Source organism: Mirounga angustirostris, unplaced genomic scaffold, assembly GCF_029215605.1.
Source record: "Mirounga angustirostris isolate CCGP_5_RB_7025 unplaced genomic scaffold, mMirAng1.0.hap1 SCAF_8, whole genome shotgun sequence".
Taxonomy (NCBI): domain Eukaryota; kingdom Metazoa; phylum Chordata; class Mammalia; order Carnivora; family Phocidae; genus Mirounga; species Mirounga angustirostris.
The window spans coordinates 112,519,538-112,540,425 of NW_026991716.1; the positions used below are offsets into that span (position 1 = coordinate 112,519,538).

At 40.3% G+C, this 20,888-nt stretch overlaps 2 protein-coding genes across 2 annotated transcripts in view; one reads left to right on the top strand and one right to left on the bottom strand.

The window, feature by feature from the left end:
• Positions 1-20,888, top strand: part of L3MBTL3 (L3MBTL histone methyl-lysine binding protein 3) — a 179,108-nt gene that overhangs the window by 145,297 nt on the left and 12,923 nt on the right. The gene's annotated exons all lie outside the window — the stretch shown is intronic.
• Positions 1-20,888, bottom strand: part of SAMD3 (sterile alpha motif domain containing 3) — a 52,469-nt gene that overhangs the window by 22,326 nt on the left and 9,255 nt on the right. Inside the window, exons 4-6 of the mRNA XM_045865532.2 lie at positions 8,068-8,253; positions 7,726-7,810; positions 1,567-1,734 (exon numbers count right to left, since the gene is read on the bottom strand). Of these exons, the coding sequence (XP_045721488.1) occupies positions 1,567-1,734; positions 7,726-7,810; positions 8,068-8,253 (439 nt within the window). The remainder of the gene's footprint in view (positions 1-1,566; positions 1,735-7,725; positions 7,811-8,067; positions 8,254-20,888) is intronic.

Consider the following 20,888-nt stretch of genomic DNA (forward strand, 5'->3'; position numbering starts at 1 on the left):
GAGAAGAGCAACGAAGGGTGTCATTACATGAAGAACTGAGGTGGTGTTGAGAAAGAACTGGAAGACAAGTGTAAATATTCGTTCAGTGATGATGTGTCAACAAAAAGGAGAAGCTGCCCTTTAGCCTGTGTGATCTCTGACCCCACGATCATACCTTTGAGAGTTCTAGGGCTAGGGACAATTGCTAATCTTCTGATTTTACCATTCATTCATTCCAATGAATTTTGGGGGGTCATGCATCAAAGAAAAAGAAGGAAAACTGAATTTGCAGAACTATTTATAAAGGAACTCCATTTTTATTATAAGGAAAATCAAATTTTTTGAGAAAACCAACTTATGTATGACATAATTATGTTCCCTTACAAAGTGACTTTTTAAGAATATAAAAGATAATTAAAATAAATCTATTTCTATCTTATCATGATTTTAGTTTATAACTGGAATATTGCCAAGTTTCTAAAAAGTTACACCACTAAATTGTTACCTTTCTTCTGTCTTCTGGTCAAAGAGCAGGCATAAAATCATATTCTCTTAACTGACCTATGACTTGAAAATCTCTTTGAAAATTATAATAAGATATGTAAAATATACACCTTCACCTAATTTTTTTTATGTTGTGGGGATGAATGATTTGCAAAATATGTTTAAAAAATCTTCCTATCCCCTGGAGCTTATTACTAAGAAAATTGAGACGACCAACTAGGTTGTTCTATTACTATCAAATAAATACACCAGCTAAAAAAGAAAATGGAATGTTCACACCAAGTACATTCACTAACATAAGTGTGTTTGTGGTGAAGAGTTAGGATTACATGTTCATGTTGGACTGGGGTGGAAACAGAATTGGCAGTTATGGGATTGGACTTCTTTTATACTTGGTAGTTTGGACATCCTTCCTAAGGAGTTCATTTACTTTATTAGCAGGGGACATTTTTGGCTTTGACCATATCTGGGGGCTCTGAGGTAGTTAAAGGATATTTATAGGACCTCAGTAATTAGGACCTGCATGCACCTTACTTACAGCAAACCCACTGCTGAGTGGGGAATCTCTAGGCGCTGTCTGGCCCTTAGGCCTGAAAGTCCTTACAGCCACCTCTGGGTTGGTACGTGATGTCTTCTGGGCAATGAAAGGGTAGGATGGGGTTTGTATCCATCCCTGTGGGTTACATGCTTCCCTGAAACCTTGAGGATAGAGGCTACCCTACAATATGCTTTCTAAAAACTGTCTGCAGCAGTAAGAACAGCAAGAACATAAGATGTATTTTATAATGAGAGGAAGAGAAATTTTTCAAAGACCCAGAACAAAAGGGTGTTTCCAGGTTTTTCAAAGGTTATGAAAGAATAAACCTGAGATGATGATAACAGACACTCTGCTCAAGCTGTTTTAGGAAGCCTTCTTTTTATCTAATATTATCATTCATATTATTAGCCATGCAAAACAGATTTCCCTACCTCCAATTTTCAAAAAGAATATGATTCTGTTTTAGTGATTTTAGATGCTATTACTTATTATCCTTTAATAAATCAATCAACAAATTATCAGAACATCTAAATATCCAATCTTACTTTTATCTGGACAATTTTAACCTCATCAAAGCTTATATCGGTAAGAGATTTCTTCGTCTGGCCTCTTCTGTGTCCAAATTTACACTTATTTCTCATCACTTGTTCATCATCTTCTATGGGTCTCCGAACATATTTAAAGCGATCTTTGAGAGCTCGTTTCCATAAAAACTGCATAAATTAACAGAACAGGACAGTTAATCTTCAAGGAGACTAGAATAATCCCATATAAACAATAAAATCTTCATCACTCTTGGGCTTGAAGTTATTTTCACATCACAGTAATAGAAATAATAGAACTATCCTTCCACTTACCTTCACAATGGTCTTATGATACTGCTATAAAAAATATAATCCCAAAATCATAACTAAGGAAACAGAGTCAGAAAAATAAAAATAGTTCCCCAATGCCACCTAGTTATTGAGTGAATATACTGGCTCTTCGATTTGGATTTTCTAATTCCCCAAATTGGATGTTTTCTACCATACTTTGCTGTCTCCACAACACATTCCACTTTTCCACTGGGTTCTAGGGAAGAACTGATACTGTCTTATGCATATATGGATTGACGCATTTTCTTAAAAACAATTTTTCTGTCATCCCTTGAAATTCACTTTGGTGAATACTATTGGCATTCATTCCCTAAATATTTGTAGAGCATCTACTGTTTCAAACACAAAGACCAGGGTTCTGCCCTGGGAGGGAGTGGGGGCACAGGCAGACCCCATCTAGCAGAAGGATGAGTAATTTCAGTTCAGAAAGAAAAGTGTTATAACAGGGGAAGAGACAGCATGATCTTACATTGTGTTAGGAGACCACAGAAGCCTTCCTGTAGGAGGTACACCTAAGCTGAGGTTTAGGTGTTAGGCTTAGAAAACTACATGAGGGGGGCCAGTGGAGACGGCACTGGGAAATGCCAGGTGGGTGGGGGTGGATAGAAGTCCCAATGAAGCAGTCTGTGCCACGGAGCAGAGGGATAGCCCATGCCCCTTGGAGAGCTGCCAAGAGCTATGCATGGCTGGAACACAGAGTTTAAGATGGACCAGAAGAGAATGGGCCAGAAACTAAGGCAGGAGAGAGAAGCCAGCCCAATTCTGAAAGGCATGGTTGCCCCATAAAGGAGCTTCTCTGCAATCCAGAACCAGATCTTTTCAAACCCTTGTCTGTGGACAGGCTACATCAGCATCTCATAGGGAACTTTCATCCTTGGTCCTTCCTCTAAAGCAGTGGTTCTCGAACTTTAACCTGAATCACAGTTCCTGGAGGACCTGTTAAAATACAGGTTGCTGGGCCTGTCTTTCAGAGTCTCTGGTTGGGAAGGTCGGGGATAGGGCTGAGAATCTGCATTTCTTACAGGTTCCCAGGTGACCCTGATGCTGCTGGCCCAGACCCTCAGGATTCTGATTCGGTTGGTCTGAGCAGAGCCCAGATGTCTGTATTTTTCAAGGCTTTATAGATAATCCAGCTACAGAGCCAAGCTAGTAAGTCCTCCGAGGCCATGTTGAGAGAGGAGAGCAGATGGTCAGATCTGGGCTCTGGAAGAATCTGTCTGCCATGTGGAGTATTTGGGAGATCAAAGACATGGGCGACAGCTGAGGGACACAACTGGGCTTTCTCAACAAACCAATGCTGTCTTTCTCTGCTGGGCCTTTGGTTTTGGCCTGGAAAGCTCTATCCCTCTCCTCCTTCACTCTGCTGGTATCTAGTTACCTCTTGCTCTGCCTCCAGATCTCAGTCAGCTCATGTCCCCTGGTACCAGCTCTCAGCTTTCCTTGTCTGTATTTACCACACTGGGAGTTTACCTTCATCTGTATGATGTTTTTCTGCTTCTTTGCTTTTCTATTCTGTTCTTTTCATTCTTCCTCTCTTCATTCTCCCCCATTTGCTTACTTGCTTCCTTACTTCACTCCCTTCCCTCTTTATTTCCTTTCCTTTCACTAGGCTGTAAGCACAAGAAGACAGGCTCATGTCTGCTTTCTTCACCAAGCCCAGCACAGTGCCTGATGCGTCTGAGAAACTATAAATACTGGATGCCTTGTATCAGTCCTCTGTGAGGTAGAGGGACCCAGGTGTCAAAGCAACAGACTAGAAGCAAGACTCTGAATCTTGGCCTTGCTTGGTAAGGACCTCACTTCGTGAGGAGTAGCCCAACACTTTCTTTTTTAAATTAATTTAATTTTATTATGTTATGTTAGTCACCATACAATACATCATTAGGTTTTGATGGTGGTGTTCCATGATTCATTGTTTGCATATAACACCCAGTGCTCCATGCAGTACGTGCCCTCTTTAATACCCATCACTGGGCTAACCCATCTCCCCGCCCCCCTCCCCTCTAAAACCCTGTTTGTCTCTCAGAGTCCATAGTCTCTCATGGGTCATCTCTCCCTCCGATTTCCCCCCCTTCATTTTTCCCTTCCTTCTCCTAATGTCCTCCATGCTATTCCTTATGTTCCACAAATAAGTGAAACCATATGATAATTGACTTTCTCTGCTTGAATTATTTCACTTAGCATAATCTCCTCCAGTCCCATCCATGTTGATGTAAAAGTTGGGTATTCATCCTTTCTGATGGCTGAGTAATATTCCATTGTATATATGGACCACATCTTCTTTATCCATTCGTCTGTTGAAGGGCATCTCGGCTCTTTCCACAGTTTGGCTACTGTGGACATTGCTGCTATGAACATTGGGGTGCATATGGCCCTTCTTTTCACTACATCTGTGTCTTTGGGGTAAATACCCAGGAGTGCAATTGCTGGGTCATAGGTAACTGTTTTTAATTTTTTGAGGAACCTCCACACTGTTTTCCAAAGAGGCTGTACCAATTTGCATTCCCACCAACAGTGTAAGAGGGTTCCCCTTTCTCCACAACCTCGCCAACATTTGTTGTTTCTTTCCCTGTCCATTTTTGCAATTTTAACTGGTGTAAGGTGGTGGTATCTCAATGTGGTTTTGATTTGAATTTCCCTGATGGCTAATGATGATGAACATTTCTTCATGTGTCTGAAAAAATGTTCATCATCATGTGCCCAATGCCTCTTAAAACCTGAGCCTCAAGGCTGCTTCTCAGCCCCTCCACTTCCTTGTCATGCCATGTGCTTGAAGAGGCCCAAGACTGGGGTGACTTTGGGCACCTCTTCTAAGCTCTATTTCCTCATGGGCAAATGGGAATGCCACCGAGATCACATGAGTACCATGTCTGGCAGTTAGATTCTGCCATTCCTTCTTCCCTGGCTTCAGTCTCTAGAAGAGTTATTCCCTACCCTTCAGAGGAAGGATCTATGTTGGGAGGACCCGGGGTCTAGGCCTAGTGTGTCTTAGCCAAGAAATCAGCAAGTAACTCTTCAGTCTTAGTTTCTTCAGCTATAAAATGGAACAACAAGCTCCGTCCTGTCAACTGCCCTGGGGTTTTGGGAGACCAACATGATTGCTACTCACAGAAGTGATTTGTAAATGAAAGTGCTGTTCATAAAGCCTTCTACGGCCCTGCAGAGGACTGCTGTGGGCTGAGGCTGGCGGACAGCTTCAACTCTGATGATAAGTATGTATGAGTCAGAGACGCTCCCTCACCTCCCACAGCCTTGCGGGTTTGCCCTCAGCCACCGCTGTTTTACAACAACACACAAAGAATGGATGGCTTACATTTTTCTTAGCTCTAAAATATGAATGATTGCAAATGCATTTTTCCCTCATGTTTCCTACAGCTCTGAAGTCCTTCTAAACCTACTGATCTGGTCGGAAAGATTACAGCCATCAAATACTAGGACATTTCCCAGCCTCTCCCTGCTCTCCTTATTAACTGTCTGATAGGAACATAGAAAAGAAAATCATTTTTGGAATAATTGGAGAAATGGGAATATGGTTTATATATGTCTTTATGCAGTTACTGCATATGAAATTATGCAATTATTGCTCATTTTCTTAGGTATAAAAATGGTATTGTGCTTATAGAGGACATCATCCTTGTCCTTACAAGATATCTGCCGAAGTATTTAGGAATGGCATCTGAAACCTATTTTTTGTTTCCAAATGCTCAGCCAAAACAAAGAGATAAATATGAGCCAGGAAAAATAAATGTGACAAAATATTAATACCTAGTGAATCTAGATCAGTGATTCTTAAGTACCAGGATTTTTCCCTCTTCCCAAATGCGCGTGGCAATGTTTGGAGATGGGGTGGTTGTTCTCATGCTTTGGGTGAGTGGGTGGGGGCTACTCACACCTAGAGAGTGCCAGGAATGCTGCTACAATGTGGATACAGCCACCACCACAAAGACTCATCCAGCCTAAATTCTAAGTACTGCCAAGATGGAGAAACCTTGATTGAGGTAAAGGATATATGGGTGGTCACTGTAGCATTCTTTCAACTTCTGTGTAGACATGAAAATTTTCAAAATAAGAAGTCGAGAATAAAATTAGCCCTAAAAATGACGAAGAAAGAGCTTGATCACTTGTGCATGCTCTCTCTCTCTCTCTCACATACACACACACACACACGTGCATGCACATATGAACATTCTCTACTATGCGCCAGAGTTTCCCCTTCCATTCAATGTGCACAAACATGGGCCATAACATGCTAAGCAATTTTTCAGGTTTCTTTCAGTTAGCCATCTTTCATTAGTGCCACTGGGGATAGAAGTGGGTAAAATGCACACAAGATCAAAGTGAGCATTATTCATTACTTTCTATTTGTCTCACTTTCATAACCATAAAACTAAAGGTCAAAATGTAATTGGATAAATATGCATTTGCTTATATGGATAAATATGCATTTGCTTATATGTATGCAAAGATTCTCTAGAAAGAATCTCTAATAACATTAGTTACTTCTGGGGAGGAAGATTAGGTAGCTGGGGGACAGCAGTGGGAGGGAGACTTTTCCATTTATATCTTATTGTAGCTTCAGAGTTTTGAACTTTGTGAATATATAATTTATTCAAAGAGCAAATTTAAATTCTTTCTTAAAATGCAACTGTCTCTATACACAGTAACAATGATTAGTTGGCAGATAGTATATCTTGAGTGTAGAAGGCATTTTTAGAATTAATTTTGTCAGGCATATCAGTGTGTTTATCAATGTTGGGACTCTAGGTTTGTTTATTTTTGTAGTTTTTAAGGGTTTTTTATATAGTGTGTGTTTTTGGTTTTTTTTTTTTAGAGAAAATGTGGTTTATTTTACAGCATGCTTTTTATATGCAGCAGCATATTTTAGGAATGATGTCAGACTATAAGCAAAAATACCTAAATTCCATTCTGCGCTTCAATAGTTACTAGTTCCAAACACAGAATACAATTCCTTTCGTGAGTCTGGGTGGTAAATAAGAATATATATGGCCCTCTCCCACTAAGAAAATTCTGATTCTATCCACACAGAAAATACAGAAAGAAAATGGAAGGAAGGCAGGAAGGCAAGCCACACTCCAGTGATGATAGCACTGACATAGGAGCGGTCATGTCCTTCTCCTTCTGTGTATTACATCTCCCTAAAGACCCTGCCTGGAGATTCAACAGTACACATAGGCTTCCAAACTGCTTTGAGGGAGAGACAGAAAGATGATGACAGACAGACAAAGAAGACAAAGGAAGGAGATGGGGAAGGGATGAATAGGTGGGACGCAGGGGATTTTTGGGTCAGTGAAAATACTCTGTAAGATACAATAATGATGGATACATGTCATTATACATTTGTTTAAACCCATAGAACGTACAGCCACAAGCATGAATCCTAATGTAAACTATGGACTTTGGGTGATAATGGTATGTCGATATAGGTTCACCCATTGTAGTAAATGTTCCACTCTGGTGTGGGATATTCATAATGGGGGAGGCTATGCATGTGGGGGCAGGGGGCACATGAGAGATCTCTGTACCTTCCTCTCAATCTTGCAAAGAGAGGGAAAAGGAGGAGGAGTGGAGAGAGAGAGACCAAAGCTAAGAAAAAAACAGGAGCTGACTGAATGAGATAGAGCTAACGGAACAGAATCAGAGAGACCAGACAGAGACAATGAGTCCAAGAAGACAGTGAAAGAGAAACAGACATAGATGGATAGAGAGAGACTGAGAGAAGGGGAATGGGGCATAAGATTACTGGACAATACAATGCTATTATTTTAAGATGGGTTGGGATGAATGGTATGGCGCCATGTGGTCACTTACAAAGCCACAGCCATCCTCGTCCAGGAAAGGGTGGGCCTGCAGCAAGGCGTTGACCACATCATTGTACTGCTGGGTGCTGGGATACCTGGTGAGTGCAACAAGGAGGACATTTTTCACTTCAAGCAGCAGCCCACATTCTTTCCTATAAGTTGAGTCCAAATTATACTCACTGTTCTTCAGATCCTCCTACATACCAATGTAGATATTCAAATATTGGGCAATGTTGGGCTTATTACCAATACGTCATCCAAAATCTGAAGCACATTGGTTCCAAATGAGTTCTACTCTACTCTGAAAACAGACCCTCTCCCAAAGCAGCAAGTCCGCCCTGTTATTACTCACAGTGAGCCTTCCAGATACTTAGTCATGTCGGCCTGGAGAAACTCAATGATCCTTATCCTCATGCTGTGATCGGGACACTTCTGTTCTGCTAACATGCATTTGACATCATAGGGAAACTCTGGTAAAACATAGGACTTAGTCCATTGCAATGCTTTATTCCTTGCTAGAACATGTTTCATATTCCTTCTGTTAAATAAAAACACACAGATAGTGAAATTCTATTTCAAATAGGAGCAACTTGTGAATTCTCTACATCCGAGAACTTACAATATAAACCACTTTCCTGAGGGCTAAATATGGAATTCATCAATCCATCTTGCATCCATTCATCTATCCACAAATGTTTGAAGGCTGATTAGGTATCTCTGTTTTTTTTCCACTTTGCACACACATAAATATTTGTAGTTCTGGAAAACATGTCTTAATAAAATTGACTGTGGAATAAAGCCTAAAGTTGGAAAGAAGATTGATTCATACATCTTGAAGAGGTAATATGTAATGCATAGCTCAAAACTGAACAAGATATCCAACTAAAAGAGAGTAAGTTGCAACTCAGCCAAGCAAATGAGGCGTACAATTAAAGTCTCTGCACTTGATTAAGAAAATTCTTCTAACTGATTTACTCTGTTACTGTTTATAGTGAAATATAAACTGGCCATTTTAATAAGGTAAACTGAGTTTCTAAATTAAAAGTACATATCAGATACTTATATTCAGATGAAGTTTCTAAAAAAAGACTAGAGAAAACTATAGCCACAGAAAGCAAATCAAGCTGATCAGTGTTTGCCTGGGGCTGGAGCGGGGACTGACTGCAAAGGGGTGCAAGGGAGTTATTCAGGGGGATGGAAGCATCCCAAAATGGACTGGGATGGTGGTTGGGCACCTGTATAAATTGGCTAAAATTAGCTGAGCTGTCTATTTTAAATAGATGAATTTTATGTTATCTAAATGATACCACAATAAAGCTATTTATAGAATTAAATATCAGAACCACTTGAAAACCTTGAAGTTAGTAACTGATCATGAAGTGTGTAAAAAGAAGAATCTCTAGTAAAATTTCCTAACAAGTTACCAGAGGCAATCAGCTTGCCTTGGAATGGAAGCGAAGGAGTAGAGGTGAGCCAAGTAGACGACAAAGAACAGAAGGTTTTCCTGAATTAGCCTAAGTAGGTCTATTTTCTGGCACACCCATGGAATCCTCCGTTGTCCAAACAAAATTCTGATGAGTTTTGAAAGGCCAGGCTTCCTTTGGAATTTGAGGTCATATATTATAAGAGTACATGAGGCATAATGAAACAGAGAGACTAAAGAAAAGAAGAGAAAGCACTCTCCTCTCTTTTCATGATAAGCTCCCTCGTTTATTCCCCCTTTGGCAGTCCTATATCAGTGGGGAAAATATGTCCTGGCTAGAAGAAGCACACAGATAATATAATGCTTGATCCAGTGCAGCAACAGGCAATTCCCAGATGAAATTTGTGCTTCAGCCCAAACTACTTCCAGTATATTTCTCTCATTTCTTTAATCTTTCAGCCAATAGTTACTGGGAGTCTACCGTATGCCAATTCGTCTTCTACAATCCCAATTTCCTTTCCTATTGCATTAACTTGTTTCTTTCACCTGTGATCTAGCCTTTACTCACCCAGACCAAGGGTGTAAAGTAAGGCAGGTTCTGTTTGCCGTATTTTGTGCTTTGCCAATGTTTTTAAAAGGTGCTATAACTGCGCAGGTGTTAAATTGGTTTCAGAACATTTTATCTCCTTTTCCCCAGAAGTTTCTAGTGGCTAAATTAGCTGCATGACCCCTTTAGGATTTTGAGGTTGCTATCTCTTATTTAGTACTGCATCAATGGGTAACTTCAGTATTTCCATGCCATCAGATAGGGCTTCGTACAGTTTTTACCTTCTTGTTCTATAGATTTTCCTATATGTCACTTCTCAAAATAAGGGTAGGACTCTACAGCATTATTTTTTTGTCAAACTCCCTAAATGTAGCTAGACACATACTAAGCTCTATCAAAGCTAGATATTCCATCTTCCCTTTAATAGCATCATCAGGCAAAATCAGAGGCATCAGACTTTTTTCTTTACATTAAAGCAATTTAACAAGGTATTCTGGAAGTGAGGAGAATACAAGTTATGCTAACTAATACAAGTCCAAACAAATATTATACAAGTAAAAGGGACTCATCAGAAATTAAAAATACACTCTAATTTGGAAGCAGATAATTGCACGCACAATCATTTACCATCCATAAAATGGTATTGGCTTTGGATCAAAAAAAAATCTTTACTGAGAGGTTAAGATTATTCATCTTATCTTTAGTGAGGTACAGTTGAGCAGAACACCAATAGAAGTCACCCTATAGCAAGTGCAGGCAGCAAAAAGCAATCCCAAACTGAGAGGACACTAATATTTCTGTTCCCACCAGTGCCAATGCTCTTCAACAAATACCACAAAACAACAAAATGCTGATCCAGTGGCTCTCAATCCTGGGTATCCAGTAAAATCAACTGGAAAGCTTTTAAGACAATATTAAGGGCTAGGATTGATCCCAGTCTAACTGAATCAAAGTCAATGGAACTAAATACTCAGTTTATATGTAGAGTTTATATGTGTAATATAAAAACTTATAATAAAGTTGATACATCTGATAAATGACATAGTCATTATTGCAATATGCACTAATTTAAAATTTTTTCATGAGGTTCTCATGAAAAAGCTCATTGATTCTGAAACGTTGTATAACATTTTTTAGTTTTCTTATATTTATTTTTTTATTTTTTTAATTATTTTTTAAAACATGCTTATTTTATTTTATTTTATTTTAAGATTTTGTTTATTTATTTGACAGAGAGAGACACAGCGAGAGAGGGGACACAAGCAGGAAGAGTGGGAGAGGGAGAAGCAGGCTTTCCGCTGGGCAGGGAGCCCGATGCGGGGCTTGATCCCAGGACCCTGGGATCATGACCTGAGCCGAAGGCAGATGCTTAACCGACTGAGCCACTCAGGTGCCCCTTATATTTATTTTTTTAATTTTTAAAGTTTTTAATTTAAATTCAATTTAATTAACATATACTGTATTATTAGTTCAGAGGTAGAATTTAGGGATTCATCAGTTGTGTACAACACCCATTGCTCACTACTTCAATTAGAGTGAAAAATCATCGAATTTTGCAGACAGTAGGGAGCTCACCTTGGGTAAAGAAGATGGCTCTGCTAAGAACAGGTCAGGTTTTACTCAATTCACAGGAATTGTGTAAGACTGTTGAATCATAGACCTGTACCTCTGAAACAAATAATACATTATATGTTAAAAAAAAGAAGAAGATAGTAGGAAGGGAAAAATTAAGGGGAGAGACTACGGACTCTGAGAAACAAACTGAGGGTTCTAGAAGGGAGGGGGTGGGGGGATGGGTTCGCCTGGTGATGGGTATTAAAGAGGGCATGTACTGAATGGAGCACTGGGTGTTTTACGCAAACAATGAATCATGGAACACTACATCAAAAACTAATGATGTAATGTATGGTGATTAACATAACATAATAAAATTAAAAAAAAGATATAACATAAAAAAAAAAGAACAGGTCAGGTTGAGCTCTAGCTCTCTAAGGAAAGATTTCAATGCACAGAAGACAGAGGTTGAGCCTTGGCAGTGAGCAGAAGACACATATGTGTTACACGGGAGCAGAGACTATTTCTTTTATCTCCAGCATAGATAATTTTGCTTTAGTAGAGTTAATGCACAATGACTGATGAAAGGATGAACGTGGTCAGCTGAAAGGAGTGGTTATCTGCGAATGGCTGAATTCAATTTGTTCTCAACATTCAGTGGCTCCTCACTGCATTTGCTAGCCAGTTATCCAACTCACCACCTAGGCTCCAAATATGTCCTTCATGTCACTCCCATCCTGCCTTTCCTTAATCTCTTGCACATTAATATCTTTCCAATCACTTTGTAAGACTACCTCCTCAAAAGTCAATAACAGTTTCCTAATTTACAAATCCAGGGCCTTTTAACACTGGCCTTTTTCAAGACCTTTCTCACCACATATAGCACAATTGACCACTTTTGCACAGCCCCCTTTTCTTTCTCATTTTCCTACACACTATTTTACTTTCCTCCTTTCTTTCTATCTCTCCAAGAACTAATTTGTTTTATTTGCTGACTTATTCATCCTTTATCTTCTATGAGAGTTTGCACATGGCTTGGTCTTTGCCCTCTTAATCCTTAGTTTTGATCTACGCTTTCTTCCTCATACAGCTCATCCAACCCCCATGGCCTCAACTCTACATGTTGAAGCTATATGTTGAAGGTTTATAAATCATCAATAATCTTCTTTTTTCTATGCCTCAGCCTCCATCTCCAGCAATTTGTATATTATTCATTTCATACTCAACACGTCTAAAATAATGTATAATCTTTTCATTTCAAAGCCAGTTTTCCATTTGCTATAGACTAAATTGTGTCTCCCCCAACAACATTCATATGTTGGAGCCCTAATCCCCAATGGGGCCATAGTAGGAGATAGGACCTTTATAAAAATAATTAAGGTAAAATGAGCCCCCTGATATATAGAATTTGTGTCCTTATAAGAAGAGGCATCAGAGAGCACACTCTCTTTCTCCATCATATTGGCCATTTGCAAGCCAGGAAGAAAGCTCTCAACAGAAACTAAATTGGCTGGCACTTTGATCTTGGGCTTTCCAGCCTCCAGAATGTAAGAAATAAATTTGTTGTTTAAACACCCAGTCTATTTTATTACGGCAGCTGAGCTGACTAAGACCCCATTCCAATTTCTATGTGTCTTTCATTGTATCTCTTTCATTGTATCTCTTTAGCAACTCAGACTTAATACCTAAATGTCTTAATTCTTCACATCTGGGTGTCATGAAAATTCCTCTATATATTATCTCTTATATATGGCCTAATCAGCTCACACTGGACAAACTATCCTATGAATAATAACTATTAGCACTGGACAAAATACAAAAATAAACAAATAAGCAAACAAAAATTATCAGAAAACACCAGAAAGTAGAAAAAAAGCAGGCAGATTCTGAAGAGAATCTACACTTGGAAGAAAAAGAAGACGGAAGGAGTTTCCTTTTTATGACTTTTGGTCTGAAGGCAGGCCTCAGGCAGTGCTGCTCAAAACTCTACTAAAAACCTGCAGTCTTTCTGGACTACTGAATTAGTGGACAGAGTTTAGGCAACCTTCTCTCCAGAAAGAGGAAGAGAATCCTCAAAAGGAGATAGCTAATAAGAGGGAACTACGAATTCTGTGTATAAACTGTCCAAATCTTTGGCTGATCTAGAACTACACATGTTCACAGCCCAACTAAGAACAAGAGAACTAAACTTGAATTTGAGCTGATCCCCGAGACAGTTTTCAGTTCGAGCCCAACCAATTTTGTTGCTTTGCTAAAACAAACTAACCAACAATCAACACTCTTCTAGTGAATAGTACAGAATCAGGAGTCTCCACATTGTGACATTCACGATATCTAAGATACAATCCAAAATTATGTAATATAAACAAACAAAAACCCCAGAAAAGTGTGACCCTTTCTCAAGAGTAAAAACAATTAATAGAGTGTGATGCTGAGATGATCTAGATGTCTATGAGGACTTTAAGACCACTAGTATAACAATGTTCAGTGACTTAAAGGAAAATATGCTAGAGTGATGAAAATAATAGGACATCACAAAATTTGAAATTAAACAATGTACTAGATAGGATTAACAGTAGAATTGACATTATATAGAGAAGAGTCAGTGAGCTTGAAGGCAGAGCAATCGAAATAATCCAATCTAAAAAATAAGGAGAAAAGAGATTGAAAAACAATATGGTAATAGTGCATTTTTTAAATTCCATGTTGTCATGTTTTATCCCCATAGATAGTCATAAAATCTTCTCCTCTTGATCTTCTATCTCATTTTATTTAAACACTGATATCATCATGTCAGTACAGCAGCCAGCTAGAACTGGTTAATGGCTTCCAGTTTACTCCTTGACCCAAGACATAGCCCGGGGACCCAGTATACTACACCAGTCTTGCTTGACATAGTAACCATGCCTAAGAGAAAGAAGCAACTCAGGTTCTAGGCCCATGGCTCCTGGTCTAATTGAATGACCATAGCAAACTATGCCAACTCAGACCTGGACATCTGAGGTCTAGACGTGTTAAAAAAGCTGTCAACGATGCTATTCAAAAGTAACATCTCTCTGTAGCTTGCCAGGCTCCCAGGTTCATACAGAGATGCTCTTCCTAGCACCCAGTTGCCCTGTCATGATAAGAAAATGGATGCCCAGGAAGAATATCCATAAGAAAACTATCTCCAGAGAGAAGACAAACAAGATATTCAAACCTAAAATAGAACTGGAAAAGAAGCATATCACATGGAGAGTGGGCTATTGCTGGCCTCCTACATTTGTCCTAATCATATAACAAATTTTGCCCTAATATGATAAACACTTGGACTATCACTTCAACTCTTGTCTTTTGAAGCAGTTTATTCTGAAGGACCACTCACAGGTTATCTGTCTGTGACTGACAACTGTCACAGTGACTGGAGTCTATAGAGAAGGTCAGCTGTCTCTGGGCTTATGTGATCTGATAACTGGACATCATGTATGAGCCACATGCAGTCCAAATACCCAAGAATCCAGCATTTTGGGGGGACTATTCCCTGTCTGTAAAAGAATTAAAAATACCTCAGGTACTGAAAGATTGCTGGGATTAGACAGAAGCCAATGTGGAAATTTAGCTGCAAATCTAAAAGTCTCATAGTTTAAAGACCAAGTGCATGGGAAAGCTGAAACTTTGTCATCAACACCTGACTATGCTGGATGTTTTGCCTTTTGTGATTCACCATGCAAACTTCACCCTTTTCCCAATTGTTATAGGCATGATACTTTTCCTGTTTCCCTTACAGTGTAACCCATACTTTTGAGTGACATGGGTGATTCAGGATTCTTCTGTCCCCAGCAAGCAGATACTAAGCATTGAACATAGTAGACAGGCCATCGGGGACCCAGTGTACTATGTTCATCTCTTTGACCAATAGCATCTTCAGTATCTGGTCTCCCTGAGAATAGAGTTACTATTGCCTATTTCTAAGGGAAAGTCTGAACCAGGCCCATCCTTGAATTATCAGCCCTTTGGGTTCCTGGAATTCTCCAAGAAGAGGAAAATAACCATGATTTATTAATACATTTGAATGTAAAAGTGTATGTTTGGAAGGAAACACCTGGAACTATTCCATGCAATAAAACGCCATTTAGAGCTATTGATTGTTGGCAGTTATTTTATCCCCCTGAAAGCAGATTCTCCCCTTGCTTCAGGGAGAACATAAACTCTTGAACCTCCAGACCAGAAAGCTTCAGTGTTTTTTTATGAATTAAAACATATTAAGAGTCCAAAACTGTTGCTTCCAGTTTAGTTGACTCTGGTCTTCAAGGAAATTTTCTCATTCTCCCTTTGTACATCTCCACAAATAAAGCAGGTGATAGGGTTTTTAGAATCTGTGAACAAAAATAAAATTCATGGTGTACAACTTCTGAACATCCCAAATTTGAATTCATCATCATCATAATTAGGATCATTCATACTATGGTCCAATTTTGTGCTATCTTATCATCAGCTTCTATCCAGTGTGAATGCTCAGATCCAGCCAAAAATCATGCTTTCTGTATCTCCAGAACACACTACCCATGTGTCAGCCATTCTCTCTCTCTCACCCAGAAAGCCTTAAGTTTCCCTTCATTCTTCTGGGCTCATCTTAAGCTCTCTCTTCAGGTGGACTCTCCTCCACTCTTCTGGCTTTCAGGTGGTCTTCCTTGTCTGCACCCCCACATGGCCTAGTCCACTGTTGGTCCCATGGGCTTCAACTAAGTCTTGCCTCCTTATCTGCTCGGATTTCCCTGTGAATTTGTGGAGTGGAACAGTTTGTAACAAAAATGTTGTAAAAGATTTAGGAACATTTGAGAGAGTTCTAAAATATTCAATGTAATATTCTATGACAGATAAAGGCGGTCTTCTATTCCATACACTTGTGTTTTCACACATAAAATTGATATCTTTCCAAAAGGAGAGTTCCATTACATTAAAAATTGCCCACTCTCAAAGGAACCATTGGCTAGCAAGGCATCGAGCTGATGTGTCGGCAAAAAGAAGGGCCACATGAATCCTTATGTTTGAGATACGAAAACCAGTAGGACCCAAATCCTAGAGAGGCAGATCTGGGATTGGAGCAGAGTCCTCTGTAGACACAAAAGGTATATAAGAATTAGACTGCAGCTGTGGAAAATTACCAAATGATCAAACACACTCCTCCTCCCCCAAAAAAAGCCTCCCATAGGAGTTTATCTCAGTGTCTCACCCGTCCTCAGCTGTATCCCATGAGGCTTCTCTCCAGAACCAGGGGCAGAGTTCGCATCACTTTCGTCTGAGTCCTGGTTGACTTTTGGAGCTACAGTCATTTCATGAATCCTCCCTGCTTTTTTAAACTTCAGAGCCCAAATGGCACCTTTCTCCAAGGGCACCTGCTTAGGGATCACCTGCTACCTTCAGGAACCTTGATGTTTTTTTAATCTTATAAAATAGTATGGCTTTCTGGTTCTCCAGGAAGAAGAACAAGGGACAAATGGGGCACTTTTCTGTGAAGAATAGCCATTCTGGCTACAGGACTTGGCCTTCATATCTAAAGTACCACCAGGGGTAGTCTTCCCATCATTGGAAAGAAAGTGATGACAAATACTATGTTCTCCAGGGACTGGACTGAAAGGTTGTGTCTCACCAGCCACTTTCTTTTGAGATCTTATTTTCATTTTATTCTTCTCCACACCCAAGCTCACAGATTTTATACACTGACAATGTTATCGATTGGCATGCCCAGCTTTACATGTTCAACTCCAAAGCTGAATAGCATGTGACCACAGCATCATCTAAAGGCTGAGAGGTTTTGGGAACGTAGAAGAAGAGGAAGGAAGCTATTGAAGCCTTAGACATCTGTTTAGAGAACTCGCTGTCATCTTAGCCTAAAAAAGGAAAGGATGTTATAATGTGTCTCTTCAAAAGAGTGATCACACTTTACCTAACTACAAGGGATACAGAAACATTGCTCTGTGTCACATACCAGTGCCCTGGTGATCGCCTGCTTTACTTTAGATCAGCAAGACTTTAGCTCAGCAAGACTGCTAAGAAAACAAGGTGAACAAGAAGTTTGGAAAAGCTGAGTGAAGAGATACATGGAAAAGCTCAGTGAAGAGAATGAACAAGGTGAGGTACCTCCTCTGGAAACAGTGAACAATGTCACTGCAAGACGCGCCCGGACCGTGAAGGAAATATGCTCTTCTCTTGCTGGAACTGACGGTCCCCACCACTAATTCAGAAAATGTTTGCTCCACATTCTCAGCATTTTGATGTTTGCTTTTAATTTATGTTTCATAGCTGTGGGCTTTCACATCCTGCATTTAAACTGTCGGGCTTCCAGAGGAATTTAGTTTCTGAAGTGCATGTGTGAACACATAATCAGACATAAAAACAGGGTAGAGATGTGAATGGAATCAGGCATGTACTGTGGCACAGACAGACAGACTCCTCTCAAATTCTCCCTGTCTTTGGCTGCCAGTGTGAGATTCAGAGACCCAGCAGCCTTTGGGGCTCTGACTAATCACAAAAAGAAGCCTAAAATAAATAAATATTTTACGTCTTCCCATTGCTCAATTCCTCTTGGTACTGACACACATACAAAAATCCAGAAACTTCTAGCCTTTCATGACAGTCACAAGAACTCATAGATAGGTCTCACAGAGCTATCCCTCTTTTTTGTTTTTGTTCCTCATGCACACATAAGCAAAAATAATGAGACATTACCTACTCCGTTGTCGCAAAATGGCTCAATACTACTATTTGTACTTTAGAAGTATCAAAATCTGATCATTCAGGATTGAATGGATCTAAGGCAGCTTTAAAAAAAAAAAATCCACCTTCATACTACTAGACTTTTGGATCCTGACCTCACAGAGAACAGTATATGTCCTCAGAGCATCTTTGGAGGGGATGCAGATTAGGGTACAAAATTCACTTCTCAAATCTGGTCCAGAGTGGCTGGTTTTATGTGCCTTACAGGGCAAGACCTTTAGTGACTTGGTCTCTCCCCAGCCCTGCTCACCTGGGCTGGGGTTTGCCAGATCCTCCTCTATATAGCTTCATAAAAATCACAGTTTTGCGTTTGTAAGGATTCAGGTAACCTGATTTATCACTGACTATCACAGTAGGTAAGGGCATTCAGTGGTTCACTGCGGAATGTAGAAAAACAGACTTCTGAACAAAAATGGTAGTCCCTCTCCTTTACAGGTTGTATTAGTGAACTGGTGTTCCAACTGACTCCTGTCTGGTGTTTACTTATATGTAATGTTAATATGTAAAGTAGTGAGGAGAATAATTTAAAAAAAGTGAAAAGAAAAGATAAAAAGAAAAGAAAAGAAAAATAAGATAAAAAGTAGTGAGAAGCAGACCTGGGCTTATCAGAACCTCTTTTTTTCATCCCACTGAATTCTATTGAAGAGACTGTTAGACATCTCCTTCACAATGCTATCCTGATATTTGTTTTCTTATTTAAGATGAGGGCACCACCATCACCTAGTTGCTCAAGCCTAAGATACGAGAGAAAACTTAACCACCTAGCGAGACTCTTCCCTTGCCTTGCTGTAAATGTCCTGCATTAATTAATCATCAAGTCCTCTTGATTTTATTTTTAAATATAATTTTCACCATTACCACTGTCTTAGTTTATACCTTCATCATCTATTGCTTAAACTTTAGTCTAGCATCTTCCTCCTCTCATTTTTTTCTTCAATCCATTCCCTGCATCACTATCCCAATAAATGACAAAAACTCTCTGTAATCTATAGCAATGGTTCTCGATTCTCATTATGTACTAGAATTTTGAGTGGAACTTTAAAAAATACTAATGCACAGGGGGCACCTAAGTGGCTCAGTAAGTTGAGCATCCAACTCTTGGTTTTGGCTCAGGTCATGATCTCTGGGTCGTGGAATTGAGCCCTGGGTCGGGCTCCAGGCTCAGCGGGGAGTCTGCCTGAAGATGCTCTCCCTCTGCTCCTCGCCCTCTCTCTCTCACAAATAAATAAATAAATAAAAAATACTGATGTACAGGCCCACAGGTCCCATCCTGTCTTAGTTTGAGCTGCTGTAACAAATTACACTGGGTAGCTGAAACAACAAACTTTGATTTCTCACAGCTCTGGGGGCTGGCAGTCTGAGATCTGGGTGCCTGCACAGCTGGGGTCTTGGTAAGCGCCCTCTTCCTGGTTTGCAGAAGCCTGTTCTCCTGTCATGTCCTCACATGATGGAGGGAGAACCAGCAAGTTCTCTGGCCTCTTCTTACAATGGCACCAATCCCATCCCATTAGGGCTCCACCCTCATGACCTAATTACCTCCCAATGCCCCCCTTCCAAATACCATCACATTGGGATTAAAGTTTCAACATATGAAATTTGGAGGGACACAGACACTTAGTCTATTGTACATCACCAGAAACTCTTACTGGCCTCGTGCCTTGCTACTCAAGGGTAGCCCTAGCTTTGGCATTCCCTGGGAACTTGTTAGACATGCTTAATCTCAGGCCCCACCCCTGACCTATGAAATCAGAACCCGCATTTTAACAAGATTCCCAGGTGATTTTCAAGTACAGAAGAGCTTGAGAAGCACTGGTCTAGGGCACTTGTGTCTTTTGTTTAAATCCTGCCGGTGAACCTGAGGTACAGTTGCTCTGCTCATGCCCATAGCACAGAGCCTCCTTACCTCTTACCACCTCCCATAATTCCATTTTCTCCACCTCTACCTGTCACTTTCCCAAAATACTTCACAGAATCCCCGAGACTGTTTCAGGTGTTCGTACGTCGGCACGGGCTGTTTGCCTTGCTGTGGATGTCCTTTTCCTTTCCTGCCCTGTTTTCCTTTAGCTGAATTTCTAATCATCTTTGAAAATCCTCACTCAGTTTTTGTGAAGTATCCCCCCAGAGGCTTTCTCCATCCTGGCTTCTTTGAAAGTCTTACTTCTTTCCCTCCCCTGCTCCTTCCTGCTTCTACCTCTCTTTCCCATACGGCAATTGTCAGCTGACATGCCACTCTTGTCTATGAGACGCGGAGGTCCCCTGGGCGAGGACTAAAGGGCCCCCCACCCCCCTCCCCCACAGTCTGAATCACACCGAGAGCTCATGGTGTGTGTATTCAGGAACTTTCGCACTGAACAAAAAGGGGGAGAACAGTTTAGAACTCAAGCTTACTTTAGATCTCTGAAGACTGCATATTAGACTTAATGGGAATGCGTAAGAGAGAAACATTTATCAAGTGTCTCAGCCCAGTTTCCCCTGATTCTGCAGTTCCTGCTTGGCAGGGCCCACAGATATCCTCCCCTGAAGGAAATTTCAGTTCTAGCTTAGTGAGCCAGTATTTCTCATTTCGTCTGGGTCTGTGCTCAAGCATCACCTAGTCAAAGTCAAAAGACTTCCCTGAAAATACCATCTGAAATAGAACCCTCCTGAACGCTCACACGCTCACACGCACACACACACACACACACACACACGGTGCCACTCGCTCTCTATCCCCCCTCCTTTTTTCTTTGCATTAATGATCGTTATAACACTTAAATATGTTATAATGGAGTGTCACATTTACTTGCTATTTTTCCTCCCCCTTTGGAACGGGGGGCAGGGCAGGAGGTTTGGTCTGCTTCATTCACTACTATATCCTCAGTGCTGACATCAGGGCCTGGCCCAGAATCAGCAT